The following is a 16,737-nucleotide window of genomic DNA, read 5'->3' as shown; positions in this document are numbered from 1 at the left end:
GAGATCTGAGAATCTTGGTGCAAACCAGTTGAGGCAGCAAAGTCTGTGAGACTTTTATCTCCAATTAGACCACCAAAAGCCAGAAGTAGAGCTGTGGCTCAAGTGTTATAACACTAGCCTTGAACAAAAAAAAAAACCCTCAGGGACAACACCCACGTTCTCAATTCAAGTTCCAAGACTGTCACAAAAGAAAGCAGAAGCTAAGAATGAGTCAGAGACTTAGAAATAAAGCAATAACTGATTGGCTGAAGGAAATGGGTGACATTCTAGTATGTTACGATGTGAAGTATTATACATATCTTCTATTAATCCAGATTGTAGTTAGATGGCTTGAATGTGTTTGCTCCATGAACTGTTTTCTCCTCTTAGGGACTCACCTCTTCTTTGTGGGTGACATTGACCCTTGTTTTAATGTAAGGAAAGGCATGAGAAGTAGTCAGAATGGTCTTCCGTTTGAACTGTTCATGAAGTTCACCATGGGCACGTCCATCTAAAGTAAAGGGTGTACAGTACATAAAACGGCGAAGATTATAATTTTTGTCAAAATATGTGATTCTGTCCTTCATCTCGTATGTATCAAAGTATGGCTCCACGTAGGTAATCTGAATGTATGCCTGGAAAAGGAAAAATCCTTCATTTCTTCATTGTTAAGTCATCAATGTTAGTCAAACATAATTACAGAGAGGGTCTCTGAGATATGACTGTGTCATTACAGTCTAATTGGCTTACCTTGTTAGGATCTAATTTACACTTGTCTACAGGATTAGAGTCCTTGATTACTTCAACCACATCCTCTCCAAATCTTTCTCCATAAAATCCCTACAATGAAGAAAAGGAAATCTTGCACATAAAGTTAACAGGATTAATGAGCACAGTGGCCTCTGAGGGAGTATGCTGAGCAAGATAAACGATGTAGTAGGTCTGTTTCAATTACATCAGTTAGTATAAAATAATAATTCCCTAAGTCTTTGTTGAGTATAATTTCCGTCCATGCAGTTAAAAAACACAAAATAAAAGAAAATAATTTTCTCCAGTAAAAATACAGGATTCCACAATGGGTCAAGAGAAACCAAAAGGGGAGGAATGTAGCAACCAAAGGAAGGCATTATTTTATAGGATCCTCTTCTCAGTTCTGATGTGGCCTGATTTCTTACAGACCACGGGTCATGAATAAGTGTTCATTTTTATGACTAATTTAAAGAAACATTCCCAAATAAAAACGGACATGTTGAAGTTCTGTCCAGCATTAGACTTTGAATAGCAGCATGGGCAAGGTTAAAACTATACAATGGGGAAAAAAACTAAACTGGGTGTAGTAGCATACATCTTTAACGTTTTTAACCCCAGCAATCTGGAAGAGCACACAGGAGAGTGAGAAATGAGGCCAGCCGGGAGTACAGCCTGGAGTACAAATTGAGACCCTGTCACTAACAAAAAAAAAACAACAACAACAACAAAAAAACTAAATCTTAATTGCCAAAGGACAAACTCTTACACTTAAAGATAATGCGTGCGTGCGTGCGTGCGTGCGTGCGTGCGTGCGTGTGTGTGTGTGTGTGTGTGTGTGTGTGTGTACATGCCGATCCTGGGGTTTAAACTCAAGGCCTAGGCACTGTTCTTGAGCTTTTGTGCTCAAGACTACCAGTTAAGCCACAGCACCACTTCCAGCCTTTTTGGTAGTTAACTATAGTTAAAAATCTCACAGACTTTCCTGCTCAGGCTAGCTTTGAACCATGATCCTCAAATCTGATTCTTGAGTAGATAAAATTACAGGTGTGAACCACTGGTGTCCTCTCAACTGATGCCAATGAATCTAGTCCTAGTGCCAGACTTTGAATAATAATAGAGACAATGAATAACTAACAGAAAAGACTGGCTAACTCAATAAATATGAAAGTTAATTACTGATGCCATCTCATGGGAACCCAGATTTGAAGCCAGCAAGACCTCATGACAAACAATAAACCTGGAGTGGCAGTACATGCCTGTAGTCTCAAGTACTTGGGAGGCAGTAGATGAGAGGAGTGCTGAGCTTGTTCCAGACAAAACAAAACAACAACAAAAACCTCCACAAGACTGTACCTGAAGAATAACTAAAGAGAAATGTGCTGGGGGTCGGCACTAAAGCCCTAAGTACAAACTGCTGGAAAGAGAAAGAGAAAGGGAAAGAAAGAAAAAAGAGAGAAAGAAAGGAGGGAGGGAGGAAGAAAGGAAAGAAGGAAGGCAGGCAGGCAGGCAAGCCAATTATTATAGTAACAAGTAGTCCAGTCATAAATGTGAACAGACTCTAAGAAATGTTTGTAAGCAGTGATGTCAGGCATTTAAGTTCTAAAGTTATCTTCACAGGGAACCAGTTAAACCAAAGAACTTGGTTCAGCAATTTCCTAGGAGTCTACTTTCAGTTTCATTATTTGCTCCTACTTAATCGCTTATGTCTTTTAAACCTACAAAATGTGGATAATTTCTGCAAATCAAAGAAATTCTGAAGGATATAGGATTCTAAAATATGTGTGGAAAAAATCCATTGGTAATATTATCTTACTATTCCATAAGATATATGAAGGGTTTGCAAGAGTACCTATCAAAAATCCCTATGTGTTGGGCTGGGAATGTGGTTTAGTGGTAGAGCGCTTGCCTAGCATGCATGAAGCCCTGGGTTTGATTTCTCCAACCACATACACAGAAAAAGCCGGAAGTGGTGCTGTGTCTCAAGTGGTAGAGTGCTAGCCTTGAGCAAAAGAAGTTCAGGGCAGTGCCCAGGCCTTGAGTTCAAGCCCCAGGACTGGCCAAAAAAAATAAAATAAAATAAAAATAAAAATTAAAAAAATCCCTATGTGGGTGAGGTGATTCACATACGTAACCTCAGGTATTCAAGAGGCACTGGTTTGAAGCCAGCTGCAGAAAAAAATTCATAAAATCAATTAAAGCTGGGGGATGAAGGGCTAGGGTGGATGTTTGTTATCCCAGCAAAATAATAAGTATATATAGGAAGATCATGTTCCAGGGCTGGTAGAGGGGCCTCTATTTGAATAATAAAAGCAAAGCATACACCACCTTAAAAGCATGGGGTTCCAAGTTCAAATCCCAGTACCACCAAGAAAAAAGGAAAAAACAAAACAAAAACAAAAGAGTAGTTAAAAAAAAATAGTAGTTTACTTTGGGAATCTGGCTGATTAAATGACTAGATCTGGATCTGAAAGTTTATTCATTACCAAAGATATAAACTACAGATGATATTTTATAAAGCACCACAGGATTCACCTCCAATCTGTGAGATATCTCTGCAAGTTTGGTTATGGCAGGCTCCTTGTAAACAAACTCTTGTTCATCCAAATCCCCGAACTTGGTTCCATAAAAACCGACACGGAAATAGGTGCCAAACATCCGCTTACCATCCTAGGTTTAGGAAAATGAGAAACTTTAATATAAAGATGTTTTGTGTCTTATATTATGCTTACATTGCAATAGTGCACAATTCTAAAATATGGCAAAAATTTAATTTCAATATAATATTTTTATGAATTTTCAAGTGACCTTTTATTAAAAACAAGTCTTTTTCATTATTTCTAACAAATATCCAATTATAGCTTTTAGTAAGGGACTAAATCACATGTATTTTTTTAGAGTTAGTACCAAGTATCACAACTGTCTTTTTTTTTTTTTTTTTAAATTGTGAAAACACCGTACAGAGGGGTTACAATTACATGGGCCAAAGTAATGAGTGCATTTCTTATCAAGCATTGTTGTCTCCTCCTTTGTTTCCCCTTCCCATTCCTTCCCATCTGCCTCTCCCCCTCCCCAGCCCCTGTCTTTGTTTTTTAAATCAATACAATTGAGATATATTGACTTATTTTCCTTTTTGTAAGGAAAGATGCTTGCTATACATGAATTGTGTCCTACCTATCCTAACATGAAGCATATTAAAATTAAATTTGAAAATGAGATAATAAAACTTAGGAACCAAGATAGCATCTGGTATAGATCAGATAATCAGTAAAATGACAAGACCCTGAAGAAATACTAGTGCAAAAAATACGTAATTAGTGTCTCTCTTTTGGTAAAAATTGTATATGGAGGAATGATTAAATATGGAATGGAAGGAAAAAACTTGGTAAATTCAAGGAAAAAATATACTTATACATGCATATGTTTGTGATGGGCCCCTAGCGAACACACTCGTTGCCACACATTAACCACACATTAGCATCACGTACAAAGTACACCAAGTTGATCATAACTCTCACACAGACAGGTGAAAACAAATTCTTTCAATGAAGGTAACTGAGAACTTTTTCATGAAATATTTACAATTGGGACACAAGCTGTTTCAGAGGGCTCTGAGTGGCTCCTATATACATAATCACACATAAGTTTTTCAATTCCCGTGAAACTTTTTTTTTTAATGGTATTTTTTTAATCTTTTCTTTTTTGATGTCCCGGGAATCAAACCCAGGACACTGCACTTGCTAGGCAAGCTCTTTGCCACTGAGCTACATCCCAGCCCAAAACTCTTTTTAAGAAAATTTAATTGTAAAGGTGATGTACAGAGGGGTTCCAGTTACATAACTAATGAGTACATTTCTTGTTGAATATTGTTACCTCATTCTGTGAAACTCTTTAAGGATTATTTGCTTTATATTTAAGTCTTTTCCTATACAAGAAAGACTAGAAGGTATATGAACATATATATTAAATGTTACTGGTAATTAAGCAAAATGAGATGCTGATCCTTAATGATTAGTGTTTTAATACCAAAGGGAGAAAAAATACAATGACTGAAAATATATTCTTATTTTCGTCCAATGTAAGTAAATCTTTAAAGAAAAATGTTTTGGGGCTGGGAAGGTGGCTCAATGGTAGAGTGCTTGCCTTGCATGCATGAGGCCCTGGGTTCGATTCCTCAGCACCACATAAGCAGAAAAAGCCAGAAGTGGCGCTGTGGCTCAAGTAGTAGAGTGCTAGCCTTGAGCTGAAGAGCTGAGGGACAGCACCCAGGACCAGAGTTCAGGCCCCAGAACCAACAAAAAAAAAAAAAAGAAAAAAAAAGAAAAATGTTTTGGTATTAAAAACCACCTGACATTTCCAATTTGAAAACATTTCTTCAGTACTTCATTTCAAAATTATATATATATTATATATATATTAACTTTTATAGCAAATGAGATGTCTAGGTAGATTAAGCCAATAGAAGAATACATCAACAGTAAATCTTGACATAATCAAGAAAAGAAGGTACTGCACAGAAAATGAAAAATGCACTTATGAAAATTACTTTAAAAATTGTAACTGTTGAATTGGAGGCATGGCTTAAGTGGTAGAGCACCAGTGGTACACAAAAAAAGATGAGCAAGGGCATGAGGTCCTGAGTTCAAACCTCAGTACCAACATAATTTAAAAATGGCGACTGATATTTTTTAAGGCATGTAACATACACATTCATAAAAAACTTTAAGTATCAAAACCTTTTTTCTCTAAAAGAACTATTTAGAAGTTCTGGCTTATAAGATTTAAAACTTATTTTAAACTTCAAGACTGATTTGTCAAATATTTGACAATAGTAATTAGGACTTGTTTCCCTTAGCTAAAATTTTCAGCTCTCAGTCAGATTTTCCTATGGCAAGAAGTACTGTCCTGCTTGCGTCTATTCGTTTTCAGTGCTTTTCTTTAATATGTGAAGCCACAGAAATAGACACAATACTATGTCTGTGTGATCTACTGTCAGTGAGTTAACAGTGCACAACTGCCTCTCCTTGAATCTAGACATTGAATTTTTATTAATAAAGCTTAAAACTGATATGTGTGTGTGTGTGTGTGTGTGTGTGTGTGTGTGTGTGTGTGTGTGTGTGTGTGTGTGTAAATACTGGGGCTTGGACTCAGGGCTGTGAGCTCTTGCTTGGTTTCTTTGCTTCTGGCTGGTGCTTTATGCCTCCACAAGCTATCCCTTCAGTCTAGCCATTTGCTAGTTAATTGAGGATGGAGTCTTGTGGATGTTCCTGCCTGGGCTTCCTTTGAACCATAATGTTCAGGTCTTAGCCTGAGTAGCTAGAATTATAGGAATGAGCTACTGGTGCCTAGCAAACTAATTTTTTTTTTTTTTGTCCGGTCGTGGGGCCTGAACTCTGGGCCTGGGCGCTGTCCCTCAGCTTTTCAGCTCAAGGCTAGCACTCTACCACTTGAGCCACAGCGCCACTTCCGGCTTTTTACTTTTTGTTTATGTGGTGCTGAGGAATCGAACCCAGGGCCTCGAGCATGCAAGGCAAGCGCTCTACCACTGAGCTACCTTCCCAGCCCTAGCAAACTAATTTTTATATACTTCATTATACTAACATTCAGTTGAAGGGGGAAAAAAGTATTGAGCCTTTCTTGTGTTAGCTACTGCTCATCCTTATTAACTATATAAATAGACTAGTTCTCATGAGAATAAAAATGTATTCAAATAACTACAATACAAAGCAATATATGGTATTGTAAAAATTATCAAGAAAGCAAAGATTAATCTTGTTGGACACAAATCACAATTGAGATGCTGGTCATAGATAAGATTCATCAGTGAAAAGAAATGGTCAAGTAGATGGAGGGAGGGAAGTAGAGGGATATTCCAGCAAAGAGGTAGGGGAAAGGAAGATAGAAAGTTATAAAATAGCTGGGCGCTGGTGGCTCATGCCTGTAATCCTAGCTACTCAGGAGGCTGAGATCTTAGGATCGCAATTCAAAGCCAGCCCAGGCAAGAAAGTCCATGAGACTCTTATCTCCAATAAACCATTAGTAAACCAGAAGTGGCTCAAGTGGTAGAGTGCTAGCCTTGAACTGAAGAGCTGAGGGACAGTGCCCAGGCAGAGTTCAGCCCCAGTGGGGACTGAAAAAAAAATAAAGTCATAAAATATATGAAGGAAATTATTCTTCCATTTAAACATTTAGAGTACATACTAGGTACCAGTAAAATGTTCTATTTACGATAAATCAGTGAACAAAGAATAGCCTCTTTTATTGAGGTATCAGAGGGAAGTGGGGGCAGGGCTAATGAAGGGGATGAACAAGGCTGAAGCTGCTTATTTGCATGTATGAAAACAGAACAGTGAAACCTACTGGAAATTATTATTTTTAATTATTATTTTTTGGTCCATCGTGGGGCTTGAACTCTGGGCTTGGGCGCTGTCCCTGCGCTCTTCAGCTCAAGGTGAGTGCTCTACTGCTTGAGCTACAGTGCCACTTCAGGCTTTCTACTGTTTTTTTGCAGATAAGAGTCTCACAGACTTTTGCCCAGGCTGGCTTTGAACCGCAATCCTCAGATCTCAGCCTCCTGAGTACCTAGGATTACAGGCGTGAACCACTGACGCCCGGCTGGAAATTATTTTAAGAAGTGGGAGTAGGATAAGGGAGAGCGATGAGGAGTGAGGCTGATTGAGATATACTGTACTGTGTGTGGAAAATACAACGACCCTCCCCCTTTCACGAATAATCTAAGCTAATTAGCAGAAGAGTCAGAAGACAAAGGACGCAGATCAGATCTCATCAATAAAGTGATATCTGAATAAAGATGTGAAGAAGACACGAGAGTTGATCACTTGGATTTCTGGAAGAAGCACATTCCAGCCAGAGGAAAGTCCAGTACAAGGGGCCCATGGCAAAAGCCCACTTAGAGTCTAAGGAACAGGAAATTGCAGAGTGTGGCTGCAGCAGAAGAAATTAGGGGGAGAGAGCTGGGAAGGTGGCTCAGTGGTAGGGTGCTTGCCTTGCATGCATGAGGCCCTGGGTTCCATTCCTCAACACCACATAAGCAGAAAAAGCCAAAGTGGTTCTGTGGCTCAAGTGCTAGAGCGCTAGCCTTGAGCTGAAGAGCTGAGGGACAGTGCCCAGGCCCAGAGGTCAGGCCCCACAACCGCAAAAAAAAAAAAAAAGAAAGAAAGAAAGAAAGAAAGGGAGAAAGAACGGGGAGAGCAAGAGGTCAGAAAAGTAACTATAAGGAATTACTGAAATTTCAAGTGAGTGTGTGTATGCCTGCACCAGAGAGGGATGAAGGTAGAGAAGAAGAATGCCGAGTTTGAGCAATTTTATTTCTAGTGTAGAAAGGATTCTGTTATCAAGCCACTGGCCCTAGTCTATTACTGAGCCCATAATCACATAGTTTCATGGTGAGGAAAATCATTACTCAATCTTTACTTTCTCTTCAGAGCTTTGGACAACATGGTTTATGTTTTTTTCTTAGAATTCTTCTAACATTGTCTTCTTTTACTATTGACAATTCTTTCTCAACAGGGCTCACACCTGAAATCCTAGCTACTCAGGAGGCTGAAATATGAGATCACAGTTTTAATATCTCCAATTAACTGGAAAACTGGAAGTGGCCCTGTAGCTCAAGTGGTAGAAGTCTAGCCTTGAGCAAAAGAGCTCAGGGACAGTGTCCAGGACTGAACTTCAAAGTCCCATGACCAACCAAAAAAAAAAAAAAATTCTTGGGCTGGGAAGGTGGCTCAGTGGTAGAGCGCTTGCCTTGCATGCATGAGGCCCTGGGTTCAATTCCTCAGCACCACATAAGCAGAAAAAAAAAGCCAGAAGTGGAGCTGTGGCTCAAGTGGTAGAGCGCTAGCCTTGAAGTGAAGAGCTGAAGGACAGCACCCAGCCCAGAGTTCAGGCTCTATGACGGGACCCAAAAAAAAAAATAAAAAAAATCTTTTTCTCCCATATTGCAACTTACTCTCAAAGCTTAGCCCTTCTACTGACCACTTTTTCTTCAGACTGGATGTAGAAACTGTGTCTCAAAGAAGTCCATCTTCCTTGTCTCTAAATGGCTGAAGTCTCTTTATGATAAGCATATTTTAAATCTGTTCTTGTTTTCTCTGTTTATGAAGAAACATTCTGTGGGGATAATTGTATATTTCCACAATAACATCACTTTCTAGTGTCTACTATCCTCATAAATTTGTTTTCTACTATATTTCCTTTAAGTTAATAAATTTCCAAATAGTGGTAATCTCTCTCCCTTCTATGAGATATATGCCTCTTCAAAAGTATATATTGCTTTTCAAAGCTGGGAGTCTAGCTACTTAGGAGACTGAGATCTGAGGAATCAAGGCTCAACACCAGTCCTTGCAGGAAGCCCATGAGACTCTTATCTCCAATTAACCAACAAATTAACCACCAAAGTCACAGAAGTGGAGCTGTGACTCAAGTGGTAGAACGTTAGCCTTGATCAAAAAAGGTCTGAGACAGCACCTGGACCCTGAGTTCAAGCCTGAGGAATTGCACCAGAAAAAAAAAAAAAAAAAAAAGCAGCTCTTACCTGTTTGTAACCTATCGTGGATTCTATTAACCCAAATCTCCTTTCATTCTCTCTTCCTCCTATCCCCTCCCCCTGCCCCAACTTATTTTCTTTTTTTTTTGTGTGTGTGTGTGTGTACTATGGATTGAACCTAGGGCCTTATACACACTTAGGTAAGTGCTTTATCAGCTATATCCCAGCCCTTTTAAATTTCATATTGGGACCAGGAGTTGGTAGCTCATGTCTGTAATCCCAGCTACTTAACAGGATAAGATTTGAGGGTCCCAGATGGAAGCCAGCTTGGATAGGAAAGAGTCTGTGAGACAATTATCTCCAATTAACCACCAAAAAGCCAGAAGTGGAATTGGCCTTGAGGGAAAAAAAAAAAAAAAGCTTTGAGTTTAAGCCCTAGGACCCACAAAAATAAATAGATAATTTCATTCTGGGTTAGTGTCTCACTAAATTATGGAGTCTGGCCTTGAAGTAGGAAACCTCCCATCTCCTCTTCCACAGTAGCATGGATTATAGGCAAGCATCAATACATCTGGCCTGTTAATGTATATCTTCTGTTAAGATAATAGGGTTTGGGGGTATACTGAGTGGTACAGTACTTGCCTAGCATGCATGAATCCCTGAGTTTGATCCCTACAAACCTCTTTACCCCCAGAGATTTCAAATAATAGTAGTGGTAATGATGATTTGAAAAATCATAGTAGCAACAAAAATGATCTCCAACAGTAAAAATTTCTAAACACTAGCTAACCACTTAATACTACACGAATTCTTAGAACAATTTAGTAAGACTGTACCACTATTTTGTCATATAAATATGAAAAAAATAACTTGCTCATGACCAGTAAATAATGTAAGAGCTGAAGTTAAACACTAGTGTATTTGACACCTGAATTTGAAGCTCTTAATTGGTCATAAGTGTGACCCTTGACCTCTCTTCCACATCTTTAATAATTTTCTTGAGAATCTTGTGATTTTTCCCTGAGTAATTCATTTTAGAAATCTGTATTTTTCTCTACATTATAGCACCATCCTCCACTATAATTGTACATGCCTGCATGCTTTCTTTGTATTCTCCATATAAAAAATGAAGTTGGCCTGGTGCCTGTGGCTCACGCCTGTAATCCTAGCTACTCAGGAGGCTGAGATCTGAGGATCATGGTTCAAAGCCATCCTTGGCAGAAAAATCCGTGAGACTCTGATCTCCAATAAACCACTAGAAAACCAGAAGTGGGGCTGTGGCTCAAGTGTAGAGTGCTCACCTTGAGCTGAAAAGCTGAGGGTCAGCACCAAGGCCCAGAGTTCAACCCCCTCGACCGACAGACACAGACAGACACAGACAGACATAGACATAGACATAGACATAGACACAGACACACACACACACACACACACACACACACACACACACACACACACACACACACACACACACACACACAAAGTTGATGGTTTATGTAGCAAACATACTATAAGATATACCCCATGCCAATCAGAATCTCAATCTGAACCATAATATGTTCTACTCCAGGAAAAAGAAGGCTTACTTGGGCTGGGAAGGTGGCTCAGTGGTAGAGCACTTGCCTTGCATGCAAGAGGCCCTGGGTTCGATTCCTCAGCACCACATAAGCAAAAAGAAAAAAGCCGGAAGTGGCGCTGTGGCTCAAGTGCTAGAGTGCTAGCCTTGAGCTGAAGAGCTGAAGGACAGCGTCCAGGCCCAGAGTTCAGGCCCCACAACCGGACCGCCCCCCCCCAAAAAAAAAAAAAAAAAAAGAAGGCTTACTTAATATCATTTATGCTTTAATTTGCTGACCTCATCTTTCTTTTGCTCCTCAAAGTAGCATAAGGGACAGAACAGAAATCAGTGGCATATCTCATCTGGTGCTCAGTTTCAGTCTATGCCAATCACCAGGAAGGTAATCAATTTCTCACAGTAATAACAAGATTCTTCCATGTACTGTGTTTTCCTTAACTCTCTTTATGTTCCTGATTCATGGACTTTTAAAATAACTATCTAAATTCTTCTTATGGAGTGTCGTTTTCCTAATCAGCTATCTAAAAGTACTTGTTTTATGTTTTACTTTCTTTAATTTTTTTTACTTCCTTCTTTCACTTTTTTTTTGTTGTCAGTCATGGGGCTTGAACTCTGGGTCTGGGTGCTGTCCCTAAGCTCAAGGTGAGTGCTTTACCACTTGAGCCACAGCGCCACTTCCAGTTTTCTGGTGGTTAATTGGAGATAAGAGTCTCATGAACTTTCCTGCCCAGGCTGGCTTTGAACCAGGATCCTCAGATCTCAGCTTCCTGAGTAGCTAGGATTACAGACGTTAGTCACTAGTGTCAGGCTGGGACTGATTTTTTTAAATGATAACTTGTTCTGATGTATTTTGAATACAAATCATTACTAAATGTACAAAAATACGAAATGACAGTTTTTCACATAGAAATTACACAATTTTCTTTTATCTAAAAATAAACTAAAATGCATGATAAAAAATACAATTTTCAGCTGGGTGCCGGTGGCTCACGCCTGTAATCCTAGCTACTCAGGATGTTGAGATCTGAGGATCTTGGTTCGGTTGGAAGCCAGCCCAGGCAGGAAAGTCCATGAGACTCTTATCTCCAGTAAACCACTAGAAAAAAACCAGAAGTGGCGCTGTGGCTCAAGTGGTAGAGCGCTCGCCTTGAGCTTGGACAGCGCCCAAGCCCAGAGTCCAAGCCCCACGACCGGCCAAAAAAAAAAAAAAAAAAAATTATATATATATAATTTTCACTTTGGGAAAAAGAAAAAATAGAAATAAACAGAAAACACCTGGGAAGGAACAGCAAATGGCACAGTAGATAACAGCTACTGATTCTGTAAGGTCTGTAATTTATTATTTGCATGGTAAATACTATAGCAAATTACTAAATACCAAGATGCAATTATCTTTTGCACACATACAAACATTACCAAGTGAAATATTTGTACTAAAGCAAAAGCAAAATGCAAAAATGAAACACATTGTTAATACATAAACCCAGAAGGACTTTCCTGTAAACAAAAGGGTGAACTATCAATTTAAAGAGCCTTTCTACAATGTCTAAATTACCCTTACTGGATATCAAGCCAATGAAAAGTTCTATAAGAATATCAAGAAATTAGCTATAGGAAACAGTTTTAAGAAAAAATGAAATTACTGGAGTTTTCAGAGTCAAAAAGAAAAATATTCACAAGATAGGAACTTACCACAATAGACAATAGTAAAAGTAGGGAGGAGGGTCAGCAACCAGGGGCAAGAGAGAAGAGAAAACAGAAAGCATTTTAATTAAGAAAATTTCAAAAACAATTAAGCAGCAAATGGCAGCAAACACATTTTATAAAATGCAAGCATCCATTTAAGTTTTACAGGGAACAGCAAAAAACAAACGTGCAATAAATTTAGAAGCTACAAAGCTAAAGATCCAGTAAAAGGAAGTGACAAGAATATTAACAAGGAAATAAGGTTTTGTGCAACTTTTACCATGCAATAAACATGATGAACGAATGGTATTAATGTCATAACCAGTGAAAATTATACCTTTCAGGGGTCGATTTAGCATCAAGCAGACTAGTAGCAAACTGCTCAGAGGTTTCACTCTATTCTTAATTTTCATATAATTCTATTTCCTATTAGAACATTCATAAGGAACTTATCTTTCAAAGATTATGACAGCAAGTCTCTTTAGAGATGTTTTACTTGAGCTGCAGAAGTGAAGGATTGTATTTTTGGTATTAATAAGATGACACATTTATTCTGAAGAATTAAGATAGGTGCAAAGCAAAAGTGCTGCCTTCATCTAAAGAAAAGCAATAAACTCAGTTGTTTATTCCTATTTGGGTCCTAAAACCAAGATTTTAATGCAAAGCCAGAGAGTGTAGACTAATCAACATAAATCTGATTACAAAGTAATAGGAAAAGAGATGTTAAATACCTAACTCAAAATAAATGTGATATATTACTACCTAGCTTTATATCATCAATGTGAGTTAGGACATAATTTATAGAATTCTTTTTATTTTTTGTCGGTAGTGGGGCTTGAACTCTGGGCCTGGGCGCTGTCCCTCAGCTCTTCAGCTCAAGGTGAGCGCTCTACCACTTGAGCTACAGCGCCACTTCCGGTTTTCTGGTGGTTTATTGGAGATAGGAGTCTCACGGTCTCTCCTGCCCGGGCTGGCTTTGAACCGCGATCCTCAGATCTCAGCCTCCTGAGTAGCTAGGATTACAGGCGTGAGCCACCAGCACCCGGCCCTCTTTTTTTTTTTTTTGGTTGTGGGGCTTGAACTCTGGGCTTGGGTGCTGTCCTTTCGCTCTTCAGCTCAAGGTGAGCGCTCTATCGCTTGATCCACAGCGCCACTTCTGGTTTTCTAGTGGATTATTGGAGATAAGAGTCTCATGGACTTTCCTGTCCAGGCTGGTTTTGAACTGCAAACCTTAGATCTCAGCCTCCTGAGTAACTAGGATTACAGGTGTGAGCCATCCGTGCCCGGCTAGAATTCTTTCCTTTACAGAAAGACTAGAAAACAATTCTGGTATTTTTGGGTCATATTTGATTTATATTTTTCACAAGCCTAAGTGCTAAACAGAGGCCTATACAGTCTTCATTAAATACTGATAAATCAAGCACATAGAGTATCAGGTGAAATTCAATTTAAAATTCTCTCAATGTCTTTATTTGTCCTTCCCAACAAAATTGAACAAAACTGAATTTCTTTCCCTTTATAGGACTTATACTCAACGTGAAGTAACTAACAATCAAATTAATATAGTATTTCATCAACTATAGGATGCTTACATTCTGCCCACACTTTAGTATCTCTGTAGCTTTCAACTGACAGGATGCCATGGCTTAATACAAAAGTAATTTTCTTTCTTAAAATCAGATGAAACATTAGTATACCTAAGATTGATGACATCTTAGATTGGGTGAAATATAGTATTTTCTATTAATACCTCTGAGCAATAACACATAAATCGACCTCTGTAAAATGAGGTGAAACAACATGGTTAAAAAAAAGAAATCTGTGTGTAAATGTTGATGAGAGAAATGTTTCAAACAAACTAAAGTGATGACAAAGTGGCTCATTTACCAAAGAATCTCATTAGTGTTAACACTGGATTTACATGCACTACCTACAACCTCTTGATAATGAATTTCATAAAATATACTGCAGTATTATAACAAAATTTCTTTGGTTAATGAATTCAGTTGGTAGCAGATAGCAACAGAATGCCCACAGCTAGCACATGTGGGCAAAGCATTGGCATAAGAAATCTGATCAAATCAATCTATTAGTGTCTTTAACTAACTAAAACATTACCTACCTCCCAGCCAGTACTCTGTATAATAAAAAGTAAAAAAAGGGCAAGTCATAAAAAAAAACTGTTTAAAGGGAACAAAAAAGGCCAAAGGTAGTGCAATAGTATAAGGCACATATACTCTAAATTTTTCTCCATGAATTTAACAATGTATTTTTAAACAGCATATTTGTCACTTAAGAACTACAATAGGTTTATAAACTGCTTTTCAGAATCTATACCTAACCATTTGCCTTTTAAAAGCTAAGTTTTTAAAATACAAACATGAAGTACTTTTAAAATAAAAGTACAAATCACTGGGGAAAGAAAACCAGCTGTTTGCTCCATATGTGCATCCTAATTAAGTTTCTAAGGTGAGCTGCAGTTCAATGAAATATTCTGGTTAAGATGGAATGAAAATAGCAATTTTGCTCTAATAACACTGATGTAAATGCATGCAGAGTTTTGGAAACTACCAGCTTTAGATATTCCATACCTGGCATGTATAATTTGTAATTCAGAGCTTTAGCAGTGAGCATGAGATTATTTTCACAGAATATGGACAAACTGATTATACAAAGACCCACCTGTTCTAATCATAAAATCTAATCCATCTTTGGAAGCTTCAATATTTTAGTAGATGACAAAAGATTCCTTGCATAACAGAAGCAGGAACAACCCTAGCTTATTTATAGAATGTATTAATTCATTTATAAACAGCTTAGCTGATGGCAAGAAAGAGGTCAAGCTGATAAGACAAAAAGTAGGACTCCTAATAAATACAAAAGCATAATCACTAACTCCTTTTTAGAGATAGCAGGAGTAAATGGGTAGAGGGTACAGGAAAGGGAACAGAAAAGTGAAGGAAGAGAGTCAACAGAACATTTCAGAGTGTTTCAATGGAGCCAAGAATTTAGTTTCAAGGACGTCAATTGCTAGTAGTTCAATTGACTTTTTTTTTTCTTCTTCTTCTGAGTTTGCCTGTCCTGGGAGTTGAACTCAAAGCCTGGGCTCTGTCCCTTAGCCTTTTTGGTCAAAGTTAAGACTTGAGCCTCAACTCTATTTTTGGCTTTTTGGTGGTGAACTGGAGATAAGAGTCTCATAACCTATAAAGTACTAAAATCATATTATTAAAAGTAATGTACTTATTTTATTCATTAAAGAAATGAAATATAAAATAAAAAGAAATATAAAAACTGAGTGTAAGATGTAGAAAAAATAAAGTTCAGTTGTATTAATTAAAAATACAAAGATATTACTAAAGTTGCACATCATTTAATAGGAAATTTACTTAAATATAAAAACTTTAACAGTAAATGACCTGATACTAACTTAAAAATCAAATTCATAATTATAAACTATGATGAAAACAAAATAACTCATAATGTGGCTAAATAATAACAATGTAAAACATACGAATAAAAAGTAAAGCCATGTGGAAAGTTTATAGTGATCATCATCTATTTTAAGTGAATCTGTTATTTAATGAGTCCTGTTTTAGCCACAAAACACCATCATTTTGACTATTCAAAAATTTGCAACCTATTTAAAATGGTCAATTACGGAATTTAGTTTGACATTAGTACAAAGCAACACAAAGTTTCTTCCACTTATAAAAATGAGAAATTGGAATTATTACCTGATGAACAATTTTGCTGAATGCTTCTTGAAGTTTTCCATGAATGGTGGATAGTTTTTTTGCATCCCGATTAGCTTCATGAATAGGAATAAGTACTTTATAAACCTCATTGACTGCTTCATACATGCCAGCCTATAAAAATAACATTTAAAGCATTGCTTTCTTTTATATCAATAAGAAAGTACAACAATTTATATACAATAAATTGTATACATAATTGATAAATTCACAATATTTCTATTAAGACAATACCACAATTGAAGCTGGGCACTGGTGGCTCATGCTGCCTGTAATCCTAGCTACTAAGGAGGCTGAGATCTGAGGATCATGGTTCCAAGCCAGCCTGAGCAGGAAGTCTGTGAGACTCTTATTTCCAACAAACCACTCAGAAAACCAGAAGTGGAGTTGTGGCTCATGTGGTACAGTGCTAGTCTTGAGCTGAAGAGCTGAAGGACAGCACCCAGGCCCAGAGTTCAAGTCCCATGACCAACAACAAGAAAAAAACACAAAAA

At 37.8% G+C, this 16,737-nt stretch overlaps 1 protein-coding gene across 5 annotated transcripts in view; it reads right to left on the bottom strand.

Moving 5' to 3' along the window:
* Dock7 (dedicator of cytokinesis 7) overlaps positions 1–16,737 on the bottom strand; it is a 195,988-nt gene that overhangs the window by 11,921 nt on the left and 167,330 nt on the right. For 2 of the 5 annotated variants that reach the window (XM_042676205.1, XM_042676228.1), the window contains exons 41-45: positions 16,226–16,357; positions 14,614–14,628; positions 3,262–3,387; positions 730–819; positions 378–614 (exon numbers count right to left, since the gene is read on the bottom strand). In XM_042676205.1, the coding sequence (XP_042532139.1) occupies positions 378–614; positions 730–819; positions 3,262–3,387; positions 14,614–14,628; positions 16,226–16,357 (600 nt within the window). Of the gene's footprint in view, positions 1–377; positions 615–729; positions 820–3,261; positions 3,397–14,613; positions 14,629–16,225; positions 16,358–16,737 lie in introns of all 5 variants that reach the window. The other 3 variants (XM_042676213.1, XM_042676237.1, XM_042676221.1) reach the window with 2 other exon arrangements.

This window comes from Dipodomys spectabilis, unplaced genomic scaffold, assembly GCF_019054845.1.
Source record: "Dipodomys spectabilis isolate Male_0828 unplaced genomic scaffold, ASM1905484v1 ptg000002l, whole genome shotgun sequence".
Classification (NCBI taxonomy): Eukaryota; Metazoa; Chordata; class Mammalia; order Rodentia; family Heteromyidae; genus Dipodomys; species Dipodomys spectabilis.
This window is presented reverse-complemented; position numbering and strand designations above follow the sequence as displayed.